This window comes from Camelus dromedarius, chromosome 14, assembly GCF_036321535.1.
Source record: "Camelus dromedarius isolate mCamDro1 chromosome 14, mCamDro1.pat, whole genome shotgun sequence".
Lineage (NCBI taxonomy): Eukaryota > Metazoa > Chordata > Mammalia > Artiodactyla > Camelidae > Camelus > Camelus dromedarius.
Window position 1 is genome coordinate 69,888,607 of NC_087449.1, and position 13,767 is coordinate 69,902,373.

At 57.7% G+C, this 13,767-nt stretch overlaps 1 protein-coding gene across 1 annotated transcript in view; it reads left to right on the plus strand.

The window, feature by feature from the left end:
• The window catches only part of MORN1 (MORN repeat containing 1), a 39,622-nt gene that overhangs the window by 8,792 nt on the left and 17,063 nt on the right, over positions 1-13,767 (plus strand). Inside the window, exons 7-9 of the mRNA XM_064494161.1 lie at positions 4,727-4,823; positions 5,908-6,018; positions 13,448-13,571. Coding sequence (XP_064350231.1) covers positions 4,727-4,823; positions 5,908-6,018; positions 13,448-13,571 — 332 coding nt within the window. The remainder of the gene's footprint in view (positions 1-4,726; positions 4,824-5,907; positions 6,019-13,447; positions 13,572-13,767) is intronic.

The following is a 13,767-nucleotide window of genomic DNA, read 5'->3' on the forward strand; positions in this document are numbered from 1 at the left end:
AAGCCAGAGTGGCTCCCCTCTCTCACCATGGGGCCGGGAGGTCAGGCTTGGTGGCTGGTCGCTGCGGCCGGTTTACAGACAGTCAGAGGGCGCCTCCCACCTTGGCCCCCCTGACGCCTCCGGGTGGGTGTGGGAGCCCCAGTGTTCCTGGCTTGCGTTTTTTGGAGCCCCTGTGCTGCCCCCACCTCTGTGGGCCACAGGGACACACATGCCCAGTGGCGGGGAGCCCACTCCTCCGTGGAGCCTGGGGACTGACTGAGGGCCATGGAGGTGAGCACACGCCTGGCGGAGGGGTGCAGGCATGCTGGTCAGTGAGACCCAGCCCGGTGTGCACAAAGAACGGCCCCGCCTGCGTGGCTGCTCTGCGGTCCCGCCAGCAGCTGCACTCCCGCTGTCCCTGGGGCGCCTCCTTGCGCCTTGGCTGCCCTTCTCGTGTTGGCTTTCCCGGAGGGAGGCCTGCTGGTCCGTGCACCTGCTCGCCACACAGAGCAGGTGGCCGGCCTTCTGTGCGTCATCACCTGCCGGCGGCTCCCGGCCTCCCCTCTCCTCACCTGTGCATCTGCAGAAACACCGGGCCTCGTGCCCCTGGGCCACTGTCCCCAGCCAGGAGGTCACAGTCCAGGAGTGTGGGGCCCTGACCCCAGCGGCTCAGTGAACCCAGAAGGACCGTTCAAGCATCCCGGGAGGAGGGGTCTGGGCGCCGAGCCGTCGCAGAACCAGGGCGGGCCCCACGTTCCCTGTGGGGCGCAGCGTCCGTGGATGTCAGAACTTAATGTGTGAAGACAGTTTGCATTTGCATCAGTGGGACTTGTCACACTTTGAACTCCGAGGAGCTTATGCCCAGGATCGAGCAGGTCAAAGGGACGCCTTAGGGGCCCTGCTGCTGGCTGGGACTGAGGGGCGTTGTCTGCAGAGACCGGTGGGCAAGGGCCCCCCACGCCGGCCTGTGCACCCACGGCTGCCCTGGCCGGCAACCCGAAGACCAGAGACCCCGGCCCACGGGACACGCACAGGGCCCAGGCAGGCGATCGGAGCTGCACCCCAAGCTGGCCTGCGAGCATGACCTCACCCACCTGCCCTGGGCCGAGTCTGGTGAAAGCGGGAGAAGTGGCTTCTCCAGGCCGTGGGGCCGTTGGGGCAGGCGCTGGTGCCCAGGGGCCTGGGGGCCGGGAGGGACAGGTGTGCCGGGGAGGGAAGGCTTCTGACCGGCATGATCAGTGTGTGCCTGGGAGGCACCATGGCCGCAGAGCCCTTGCGCTCCCTCGCCTTCCCTGGGGGGACCAGCACATCAACAGGAAGGCGCCCTGCGCGTCAAGAAGGGCCAGTGCGCATTTCTCACAGTTTGTTCCAACTCACTGGTAGTGGGGCACCAAGGAGCCCCCGACCCCAGCCCCCAAGTCTCTGCTCATCGAGCAAAGGACGGAGCCGTGAGGCCGCGGGGTGACAGGTGCGCCTCAATCCCTCCCTGCAGGACTGTCTCCGGACAAGGGGCCCCGTTCCCCTCCTCTTGCTTTCTCTCTGGGAGGCCCAGGTGCCTGCATGGCCCTGTCAGCCTCACCTCCTCCCTGCGTCGCGCCTGCCACACGCGGGTCCCCACCTGGCCTCACCTGGACAGGGAGGACGGAGAGCCCCGGGCCCCTCCTGGCCTGGCCCCCGCCGCCCCAGGGGGCTGGCCTCCTCAGGGAGACATGTTAACACACGTTTGCTCATGCTTGGGTGCGTGTCAGCTAACGGGGAACGGGCAGACCTTTCAAAGGCATGATTTATGGCATTAATTAGGATTCCACACTGCTGGATTTGCTACGCTGCTCGCTGGCTCCCGTGTCGTACCTGTCCTAGGAAGGCCTGTGCGGAGCCTGAGCTGTGTGGGGCGGGCTCAGATTCCAGTCGCAGGTCAGAAAGAACCCCGGCAGTGCCGTGGACTGTGAGCGCAGGACGGTGCGGCGCAGGGAGCCCTGGCCCTGCTCACAGCCTGGGGTCTGATGGGCACAGTTACTTACGGCCGATTTCCTCTTCCAAGGCCCACCCACCTGTGCCTGCTCCCCAGTCCCGTGGACCCCACTGCTCCGCCCTCCTCCTCTCCTAAAGGCTGCACTCTAGCTTCACGGAAGGCCAAGGGGACGGGCAGGGCGAGCAGAGACTCGACCCCGACACAGTCAATGGGTCCAGTGGTCACTGCACTGCTTGGAGAGTCCGCTGTGCTGATCCAAGCCCCATGTTGTCTTGATGGAGCCAGTGAGTGTTTACGATCCTCCAGGAGGCTCACATCCCTGGACCAGACCTGCTGGATGTGACTGCCACCTGGGAGGGGAAGGGAGAGGCCGCTGGGAGCTGCCAGCCAAGCACCACAGAGCTTTGCCCCTGTTTGGTGAGAACATTGGGAGTCACATGATGCAGAACTCAGAAAGGGAGGCCGAGGCGGGTTGTGTGTGCAGCATGGGTGCCGGCGTGGGCGCGGTGGGGCTGGCCTGCATGGAGCTCCAGCCCGCTTTCCAGTATCTTGAATCCCTACCTTGAGTCTCCTACTTGAGTCCTCAGCCCGTGGCTCAGGTCTGGGACCTGACATCCACCTCACAGGATGGGGTGGCTCAGCTCTGCTGCTGGGGGCAGTCGTGAGGGCAGGTGGCACATTTGCCCAGGAGGCTGGGCGGGGAGGCCCCACACGAAGGTGTTGGTCTCTGGAGGAGGCCACCCTTCTTTGGGGCCACCGGCCCTCTGCCCCAGCTTCCTTTGGGGCCTGACCACATCGCACTACACCCTCTGCTGATGCCCAGGCCCGGGGACTGGCCCCGGTGGTCCCTGTATCCCCAGCTCCCAGTGCGGACGGACGTCTAAGCCACAGGGCTGGTTGGGGTGGGGTCAATGAGTTGGGTTTGGCTCGTAACAGGTTTGCGTTTGGTCGGCTGTGATCTGCTTGACGTTGGTGACATCCCAGGTCTGGGGACGGTGTCACGAGGGGCTGTCCTCCTGCTGAGCGCAGCGTCCCAGCAACTGCCCACCTGCAAGCATGCCCCACGGCCCAGCAAACAGGCAGAGTAACGGGACGGGGTGCTGGAGCCGGGAAAAGGCCAGGCACCCACGGTAAAGCACAGCTCAGGGGCAGCCCCCTGCCCTCCCAGGGCTGTCCCCACCTCGGCTCAGGGACAGCAGCCCAGCTGGGCCCAGGAACCCCATGCTGCGGCCCCTCCCCCATCACCCCACCCATCGAGGTCAGTGAGCACTGCTGCCCGTGGGCGCACAGCACGCACGCACACCCCCACCCCACCCCGTACACGCACGTGTATGCAGGGCAACCCTTCCTGGGAGCTGGCCCTGTGACCCCAGATGCTGCTCGGATGCCGTACTAGCCGTGGCGATGGTCGGCCCGTGACCCCCACTGCCTGGCCTGGGACGGTAGCACCCGCTGGGCGGCTGCCCGGACACCTGGGCCTCCCCACGCTTCAGCCTGGCCCACCGCCTGCAGGCAGAAGCCACGACTAGGGGTGATGATCAACCATCCACCACGTCAGCCACGGAGCGCACCGAGCGTCCAGGGACACAGCGGTGTGTGGCCTCTGGGGGCACGTGCTCTCTCCAGGCTGACCCAGCCCTCTGGGGCTGGGGGCTGGAGGGCCAGCCCTGCCTCTGCCCACCTGACAACCCCCTGCCCGGCCCCTCCTGAAGCCTCAAGCTGTTGTCTTGCCGCCGCTGCCAGGCACCCCGCCACGATGGCACAGCTGTCTGGTGGCCAGGCTGGAGGGTGGGCTGTGGCCAGGCCTCTCTCCCAGCCGCTACTAACATGGTCACAGTGACAGCCGTGGAAAGCTCCTTTCCGCAGGTTTGGGGACAGCTCAGCTCCTTAGGTCTGCAGCCTTCAGGGGCTGTTCCCATGGGCCCCATCTGCCAGGTGCCTCGGCCACCAGGGCCGCCCCAGACCCCAGCCTGTGCCACAGAGTCGGGTGCCCTCTCTTCCCCGCGTCCGGCAGGCAGTGCCCCTTCCACAGGGCACGGATGCAGCCCGGCCCCAGTGGCCCTCCCACGGAGGGCAGGCGGGGAGGGGGCCCAGTGAGCTTCTGCAGAAGCATGAATAGAGCTTGAACACGCCTTTGGCTAACTCTTCTCCTAATAGCAGTAATTCTCAGTCGGATAACATGCCATTAAGATCTTGAAATTCTCCACAGAAACAATCTTCCTGCTTTCACCTCATTGTTGCCTTCTGTGTGTGCACCGTTTACAAAGCCTGCTTATTATGGGGTGGCAGAGTTGGGGCGTGCAGTGAGCCGGCATCTCCCCCGGGGCACAGCTATGTGGGTTCAGACTGTGTTTTTAATTGGCCTTTTCATTATCAAGGGTGATGTCGGAGCCCTGAGGGCCCCTCAGCCCCGCAAGCTGCCCCCCACCGATTTGGGCCTCCCTGCGATGCTCTGCACAAATGCAGAATCTCTGTACCGAAAGGGTTTTATGCTGAAAAGTGTGCCCTTTGGAGCAGTATTTTGTTTGCATTTTGTATCCATGCCATTGTCCCCAAACTTCCTGACTTCTCAAAATTCCAAGGGGAGGGCATTTTGCAAAGCACATGGGATTGCCCTTGGGAAAGCGTGGTTTCCCAGCAGCCTTTGGTCCCCAGGGCCCTTAGAGCCTGGGGTCTGCGGTGCTGGCCGCATGCTGTGCCGTGCCGGGTGGAGGCCGCCCAGGCTGTGCCTCCCCTAGGGCCGAGCCATCTGAGCCCAGGGGGTTCTCTCTGCAGGGTCAGTGGCACAGCGACGTCTTCAGTGGACTGGGCAGCCTGGCCCACTGCTCTGGGGTCGTCTACCGAGGGATGTGGGTCAACGGCCACCCCATGGGTAAGTGCCCCCCCTTCCCAGTGCCCTGACTGGGTCCTCTTGTGGGGTCCTGTCTGGGTCTGGCCGAGTCCTCTCCCAGATGGCCTGGGCGGTCTCGCAGGAGGTGTGGACTGGAGATACTAAGGGGCTGGAACGAAGTGGAATCTAAAATCCTCTTTGGGAAACAGCATGCTCTGATAGGGTGTCACAGGGCTCGCAACGTGCAGAGGCCCGAGTCAGACCTCGGACCCGAGGGGTCCTGCCTCATGCCGGCCTCCCAGCCTCGGGTCTCGCTCTCCCGGGCTCTGGGCGTCTGGCCTCCCCCACAGCCTCCATCCAGCCCCTGTCCTGAGCGCTCTGCGCCTTGACATGACCAAAGGCGGCCTCTAGCCTGGGGGTCCTCTGCTGGGGGGCAACCTCCACTCCCTCTGTTGCCCCCTGGGCATGAGGGGGCCTTCTCTTAGACTCCAGGAGGAGGGTGCTGCCCCAGGGGTCAGTCTGGCCCCAGACATGTGTCACTGGTCAGAGCCTTGGTGCCAGGTCCACGGGTGCAGCTGCTGGATCAGGGCTGACAGGCCGGGCTCCTGGGGGCCCGGGTCTGAGCACCACCCCCGTGCCTCGGGACCCCTTTGCTGGGAGAGGCAGCAGGTCGACAGTAACAACCACCTCCACCTGCTGGGCCAGGCAGGCCTCCTCCCTGGGGAGAGGTGGAGCTATGCCGAGGATGCCCCCGCAGTTCCTCGTGGAGCGGGGGTGGCCCTGACCCGGGGGGCCCCCCACATACCCCAGGCTGGCTCCTGGGTGAACAGCCACAGCGCCTCACCCAGGACACATCAGGTCAGGGACTCGGACACAGTAGGCAGGGCCTGAGTCTGAGCAGCGGGCGGGAGGACGAGCTGGCTCATCTTCCCAGCATGAACCATCAACGCTTTAAATAATCGTAGCTGATCCTAGGGCCGGGTCAAGGCCGCCCCGAAAGCCGTGTTATCTGTGCTGGATCCCGCGGAACACCTGAGAGGGCCAGCCCCGCGGCTCTCCCGGGGGTGGGGGGGCGAGCGGGCGGCCAGCCCCGCCCCCGCGGCAGGTGCGCTCCGTTCTCTCCCAGCGCAAGCCACGAGGATGGTGATTCTGGGTCCAGAGGTGTTGGACGTGGCCCAGGGAGCTTCTCTCACTTTGACGGTCCAGCTGCAGCAGGCGGACGGGGAAGTGGCCAAGGGTAAGTAAGTGTCTGCAGGAAGACGCCCAGCTTTCCCAAGAGACAGGCAGGCAGGTGTCAGGTTCTTAAGCAGTGAAAGTGCAAGCAAGACGCACAGGTGGCCTCGCAGCCCGGCTGCGCCGAAGTAACCCTGTGGGGCGTCCTTGTCGCCAGAGTCTCAGCCGAAGGGCAGCAGGCGTGTAAGCCCTGGGCTGACATGAGCATGTGGGCTGTGTGGGCACACGCGTATGTGTGTGCAGGTCACGCAAAAAAAAAGAGTCCAGAAGGAGGCGGCGCCTGGATGTAGCCAGGCAGCGGGGGGCTTCTCGCTGTCCTCCGGGGGGTGATCGAGGAGGGGCAGATTCCCACGCGTCGGGGCTGCTCCTGATCAGCCCTGCGGCCACGCAGAGGACCGACAGCACTTCCCACCGGAGAGCGGAGAACAGAGCACCTGGGCGGGGGGCAGGTGGGGCGCCCGTGGCTGAGCACTCGCCCTTGGTTCCGAACGTGGAGCGGCTCAGACTCAGGAGCCCCGAGGGAAGCACGTATCAGACGTGTTCAGTCACAGTTGCTCTAGTTTACCAGCTTCATTGCGGTATCGTTTATATGCCCTGGAGCCCATCTGTGTGAAGCGATCCAATGATGGTCAGTGAGTTTGGGGAACCAGGTGACCATCGCCATGCCAGTTCAGTGTCAGGACACTTCCTCCCCGCCAAAAGAGCCCTGGCTCCTGCCTCCAGCCGTGAGCCTGCCCCACGCCGGGCACCACGAGTGTGCTGCTCTGCGTGTGCATGGAGTCTCCGCCCGCGGGGTCGCGCTCTGCCCCTCGCTCCCGTGTCAGTGTCCCTGTCCCCTTTCTGGACCAGTTGCCTCTCCTCCTCTCCGCCCGGCACCCCTGTCCACCCGCATCTGTGGATGACATTCGGGTCCTTGGCACTTCTTGGCCACTGTGAACAGTGCTGCTGTGAAGGTTCGCGGGCAGGTGTTTGTGTAAACGCATTTTGGTTTCTCTTGGGTTTATACTTACGAGTGGAATTGCTGGATCATATAGTAGTTGTGTGTTTAAATTTTTAAAGAAACAGGTGAACTGTTTTCCAAAGTGGCTGCACCGTTTTACGACCCCGTTAGCCACATGGGACGAGGATTTCTCCTCGTCCTCATCAAGGACTCGGCACCCTGAGGCCATCCAGTGGCCTCTCCGTCTGGGTTTGACTCGCATTTCCCTGAAACTGCTGGCATTGAGCAGCTTTCCGAGTGCTTGTTGGCCACTTGTGTGTCTTCTGCTGAGAAATGTCTATTCATGCATTCCAGCTGTTTTTTTAAATCGGGTTGTTTGTCTTAGTTTTTAGTTTCACAAGCTCTTATGTATTCTGGATACAAGTCCTTCATCAGATACACCTTTGCAAATACTTTCTTTCAGTCTGTGGCTTATCTTTTCATCTTCTTAATGTTGTCTTTTGAAGTGCAAACTTGTACACTTTTGATAAAGCCCAGCTTGTCCATCTCTTCTTTCACAGGCCACCGTCTGGGTGACGCATCTAAGGGTTCTCAGCCCAAGTTCACAGAGACTTTCTCCTCTTTTCTTCTACAACTTTTGCTCTTTGTTTAGGTCTGTGATCGTTTTGAGTTAATTTTTGAGGATAAGACAGAGGTCTAAATTCATCTTTTTCTGCGTGGATTCCACTTGTCCCAGCGCCATGTGTCCCATTCCTACGTTTGCCCCCCTGATTGCCTGGGCACCGTGGTGGAGAGGCACTTGACCATGAGGGTGAGGGTTTCCGGCTGGACTCTCAGTTCTGTTCCGTTGATCCACGTGTCTCTCCGACACCGTGGCCACACCGTCTTGATTATTGTAGCCTGGAATTGGAGATTTCTCCAGTTTTGGTTCTTTCGCAGAGCTGTTTTGGCCACTCTGGGACCCTTGTATTCCCATGTAAATATTTTAGGGTCGGCTTGTCAATTTCTGCCACTAAAGCAAGCAAGCCGTCTGGGGTCTTGTTGGAGGTGCACCGACTCTAGCCAGGAGACCTGCCGCTAACGGTCCTGAGTCTTTCGACTCAAGAAGGCGAAACACCTCCCCATCTCGGTCCGTCTTTGCTTTCATCAGGGTTTGTGCTTTTCAGCCTGCAAGTCTCGCACTTCTTTTGTGAGATGTGCTAATAAATGATGAACAACTTGTTACTGGTTGTTTAATTATGGTTTGTTTATTCAGAAATTGATTTATTCTGTACTTTGAGCTATTGTGTATGGAATTGTTACCTTCGTTTCAGGAACCACCAGACCACAGTTGATTTCTATGTATTGATCGTATATCCCTTGACCTGGTGAAACACGCTGTCCTGCCAGTTTTTCTGAGGACCTAAGATTTTCTATATACAGATCGTGTCTATGAGGAAATACAATTTTAATTCTTCCTTTGCCGTCTGGGTGTGTTTTCCTTCCACTTTTTTTGCACCGATTTACATTCCCCCGGCAAGACTGCGGGCCCCAGCTCCACGTCCTCACCGCCTGCCGCCCCCGCCCTTCGTGGCGGCATCCTGCGGGTGTGAGGTGGTGTCTCGCTGTGGCCCTGGCTTGCGTAAAGACATGGGGCACATCTTCGTGCCCTGATTGGCCGTCTGTGTATCTTCTCTGGAGAAACATCTGTTCAGATCCTCTGCCCATCAAAAAGTTGGGGCAACTTGTCTTCTTACTGAGTCATTGAGAGTTCTTTATATATTCTGGATGCAAGTCTTTTATCAGATATCTGACTTGCAAATATTTTTTTCCCCTCTTGTGGGCTGTCTTGCAGTTTCTTAATGGTGTCTTTTGAACGCAGAAGTTTAACTTTTGATGGCGTCCAGTTGATCTGCCGCCTCCTTCCGTCACTGGTGCCTTTTGGAGCCGCATCTAGGAAGACTCTCCCACCCACAGGCATGGAGGTTTAGCCCCGCGCTTCCTCCTCAGCGTTTGCGCTTTTAGCTCTTACATTTAGGTCTGGGGTCTGTTTGGCGTCAGTCTTGGCATGTGGGGTGAGACGGGGGTCCGGCTTGCTGCTTTCACATGTGGACGCCCAGCAGTCCCAGTGTCATCTGCTAAAAGACTGTTTTCCTCCATGAATTACCTGGACATCCCATTTGCTAAAATTTTGTTCAGCATTTTTGCCTGTCTCTTCGTCAGGGTATCGCTTTCCTTTCTTCTTATGACGTCTCTGTCTGGGTTTGGAGCTGGGGTGACGCTGCCCTCATCTAAGCTGAGAAACTCCCTCCCCTTCAATTTTCTGAAAGCGTTTGTGTTGAAGTGGTATTTTTCTTTCTTAAACGTCTGGTAGGGTTCGGTACGAAGCCCATCTGGGCCTGGAGTTTTCTTTGTGGGAAGGGGTTTGAATGCGGTTCCATTTCCCTGGTGGGCGCGGGACCGCTCCGCTCAGCCGTCTCTTCCTGAGGGCGCTGCGCTGGCGCGTACCAGGCTGTCGGCTTCCTTGGCGTCAGCCTGTTCGCCGTGTTTCCTGGCTCCCCCCTTCGATGACCTGCTACCACCTCTCTTGTTTCTCGTGCAGATTATCGCTGTCTGCTTTCTTTTTTCCTGACGAGTCTGACGAGAGGTTATCCATTTTACTGATAAACAACCAAAGTTTTGGTTTAATTGGTTTCTGTATTGTCTCTTTTCTATTTCATTAATTCCTGTTTTATTCTTATTATTTCCTTGCTTCTCCTTAGTTTGGGTTTAATTTGCTCTCCTCTTTTTAGTTTCTTCAGGGGGAAAGCCTCTACGGGTATCTGAGACCTTCCTTTTCTAGCACCGAAGCTTGTCGCTCGCAGCGTCCCCGTCGGCCCCCCTTTGGCTGTGCCCGCAGAGCTCGACGTGCTGTGCGCTCATCTTCGTTCAGCCCCAAGTGCTTTCTGATCTGCCTTCTGATTTCCTTCTGGACTCGCACGTTATTTCACAGGGTGTCATTGCATTGCCGGTGTCTGAGGGTTTTCCAGAGATCTTCCTTACTGATTCTAATTTAATTCTATGTGGTTATTAGACCCATACTTTGAATTCCTTTAAATTTATTGAGACTTGTTTTATGGCTCTGAATGCAGTCTATTTTGGTAACGTTCTGTGTGCATTTCGGGAAGAGCATGAAGTCCGCTTTTGTCGGGCAGAACAGTCTACCAGTGTCAGACCTGGTGGATTGTGTTGCCGTGGCTGGCAGGTTTGCTGCATCCTTGCTGGTCTTCTATCCGCTTGTTCCATGAATTATCAACTGTGGTGCATCGAAATCTCTGATTACTCTTGTGTTTTTGTCTATTTCTGCTTTCATTGCTGCCACTTTTAGCTTCGTGTGTTTTGAAGCTCAATTACTAGGGGCGTACACATTTAGGATTTTCATGTCATTTAATTAATTGACTCCTCATCACTGTGAAGTGACGTTCTTTATCTCTGGAAACAGCCTCTGCTCCGACAGCTGCTTTCAGTGATGGTAAGATCATGACTAGCTTTCCTCTGAGGAGTATCAGCATTTTTATCCATCCTTTAATCTTTAACCTATTTGTGTCTTTATAGTGTAAGTGGGTTTTTTGTGGGCTGCATGTGGTTGGGTCTTGCTTTTTTAGCCCATGTAAACATCTCTCTTTTAACTCAAGTGTCTGCGCTGTTCACATTTAACATAATTATTGATACAGCAGGTTCGAACCTGCCACTTTCCGGTTTCTTCTCTATTTTCCCAGCTGCTTTTTCCCCCTTTATGCTCCACTCCTATCTTTTTTGGATTCGCTGAGTATTTTTTAGATTCCATTTTCTCTCCTCTGCTGGTTTATCAATGGTAGCTCTTTGCTGCGTCCTCTTAGGGGCTCCTTCGAGGTTTACACCGGGCGTCGGTCACCTGGCACAGCCCGCTCTCCTGTGACACCATCCGGCTTCACACATACGGGCTTCACGGTGTACGCTCCGCTCCAACCCGAATCCTCATGCGATTGTTTCAGTGCATTTTACAGTCACGTAACTCAAAAGCTTGCAACGCATCGTTATTGTTTTTGTTTGTACAGTCACGTATCTTCTAAAGAGTGAGAAAACAGGAAGGGAAGTCTCACCTGTGTTTCCCCATCACAGCTGCCACCTCTGGGCTCGCTCCTTCCCGCAGGTGCAAACTTCCAGCTGCTACCATTTCCCTTCTGCCTGAGGGGCGTGACTCTAAACGCGTCCTGTCACACATGCTTGCTGGCGATGAATCCTTTCAGCTTTCGTACGGCTTGACTTTGCGCTGCTGTCTGACGGATGCTGCGACCACACACGGGGTCCTGGCTCCTCTTCCCGGGCTTCCTGGCGCCGCCTGGTCTGCGCTGTTTTCCGTGGGAAACCTGCCCCACCCGCGTCCTCGGGTCTCGGTGCAGATGTCCGTCGTCTCTGGCTTCTCTTCAGGTTTCTCTTCATCGCTGGTCTGAGCAATCTGACTGCGGTGCGACGAGGGGTAGCTGTCTCCATGTTTCTTGCACTTGGGTCCGTCGAGCTTCTTGGGTCTCTGGGTTTATAGTTTTCATCAAACTTGGCATATTTCAGCCCTATTTCTTCTGATAATTTTCTGTCACAGCCTTTGCCTGCCGCCCCGAGACCCCGATTATCCACGTGTCAGACGGCTCCAGGTTGCCCCACTGGAGAATCCCCAGGTTCATGGATTCTCCTTCCCGCCCTCCCTTTTTTTCCCCCCCTTTTTTCTCACAGGGTTTCATTCTGGATAGTTTCTGTAGCTACATTTTCAAGTTCATGAATCTTTTTTTTTTTTTTGCAATATCTAATCTGCCATTGATCACATCCATGTTTTCCATCTCATAGTTTTCATCTGTAGAGTCAACGTTGTTCTTTTTTGTATCTTCTATGTCTCTACTTAACTTTTGAACACATGGACTACAACTACAATAATAACTTAGAGGGGAGGAGGGTACAGCTCAGTGGTAGAGCACACGCTTAGCTTGCACCAGGTCCTGGCTTCAATCCCCAGCACCTCTATTAAAAAAAATAATAATAGTAAATAAATAGACCCAATAACTTCTCTCCCTCCAAAAAAATTAAAAGAATAAATAAATATATTTTTTTTAATTTGAAAAATATCCTTTTCTGCGAATTCTAACATCTGGGTCAGTTTCAGTTGACGGCGGCTCCCCCTTGTTACGGCTGCACTTCCCTGCGTTCTCTGCGAGCCTGGTAGTCTTCGATTGGATGCTGGACATTGTGAATGTCAACTTGTTGGGGGCTAGAGGCGTCTTTGTTCCTATCAACGTTTTGGAGCTTTGTTCTGGGTGCAGTTAAGTCACCTGGAGACAGTTTAATCCTCTCAGGTCTTGGCTTTAGGGTTTCTTTGTGTGCTGGAGTAGGGCTCAGCCTAAGACCAGTCACTCCCCATTACTGAGAGCTCTTCTGAGTTTTGCAGCCTCACCAAGAACCAGCACCGACCCCGTCCTGCGGGGCCTCAGGCCCTGCCCCCCGCCCATCCTCTCAGGTGGATTTCCACAACCCCCCCGGCCTGATCTGCTCTGCGCTGATCTGTGCTCTGCTGTACCCCCGGGGTTCCCACAAACGGCTGGGCCCCCCTCCCGTCTGCTCCTCTCCCGTGTGAGCCTGTCTCTTCATTCACCCAGAAGCTTTCTGGACCTGCGCAGCTGCCCACCCACACCAGTCCTGCGCAGTCTCTCAGGGCAGTGACCTGGGTGGCTGGGGAGTCCACGTCGTGTGTTTCCCGACTTCCAGGGACCACTGTCCTGGTCTGATGTCCAGGGTCTTGAAAACATCATCTTGTATTTCGTCTGCTTCTTTGGTTACTTCAGGTAGGAGGGTCAGTGGGTCCCAGTTACTCTGTCTTGACCAGAAAGCGAGGCCAGTCAGCCCACTGGTGGTCTTTATGCCCCACCCGGTTCCTCTTCTCTCCAAGTCCACGCACTCCCGGGTTTGCCCTGCGCGTCTCAGCAGATCTCAGCAGCCCGGGCTGGACAGGCAGGGCCCGTACTGGCACTGGTCCATGCTTGGTGTTGGCTCTGAACCCCTGAGTCCAGATGGCCAGGCCTGTGCTCGGTGCCTTGCGGATGTGGGCCAGAGGTTGGGCCCTCCCCCGGGTCACGGTGGGAGGTGGGTGACCAGCACCACAGAGCTAGCCTCGCTGCGGGTGCTCACTGCAGCCCCCCGCAGCCTGAGCAGGTAGGCCCTGAGGCCAGCCAGCAAGGACAGTCCGTCCTGGAGAGACCTCCCAGAACTGGACTGAGTCAGAACTCCCAGCCAAGGGGTGGAGGTGTCCCAGGGCGTGTAGACGGCTCAGCCCAGGGCCAGGGCCGGGAGGAGCAGACGGACCGGGACACAAGCAGAGTGCTCAGGGCACTGCGGTAGCGGCCGGGGCCAGCACCCGGCTCCTCCCGGGGCTCTGTGGCCCAGCAGGACGGGATGAGACCCGGGCCCTGAGGCCCCGCCCCTTGCACACACGCCCTCCCTCCTTCTGAAGGCGAGGACGGCAGGGTTTTGAAGGTCTCAGCGGGTGTCAGGCGTGTGCAGCTCCCAGCATACTCGGAGGTCAGCTTCTTCAAAGTGGACGAAGGTGGCAGAGAGACACCCATCCAGACCCCATTGTGAGTATGGGGGACCCTGGGTGACCCCCTTGCAGGGCAGGGGGGGTCCCTCCTCGACTCTGAGCCCCTCCCACACCCTCCAGGACCCTGTGAGCACTGGGGACACGCACACTGTCTGGTGGGGGGAAGGGGAAGCACCTTCAGACAGTGGGGGCCAGACAGGGGGACAGGGAGGCAGGGAGGGGGTCTGGGCAGG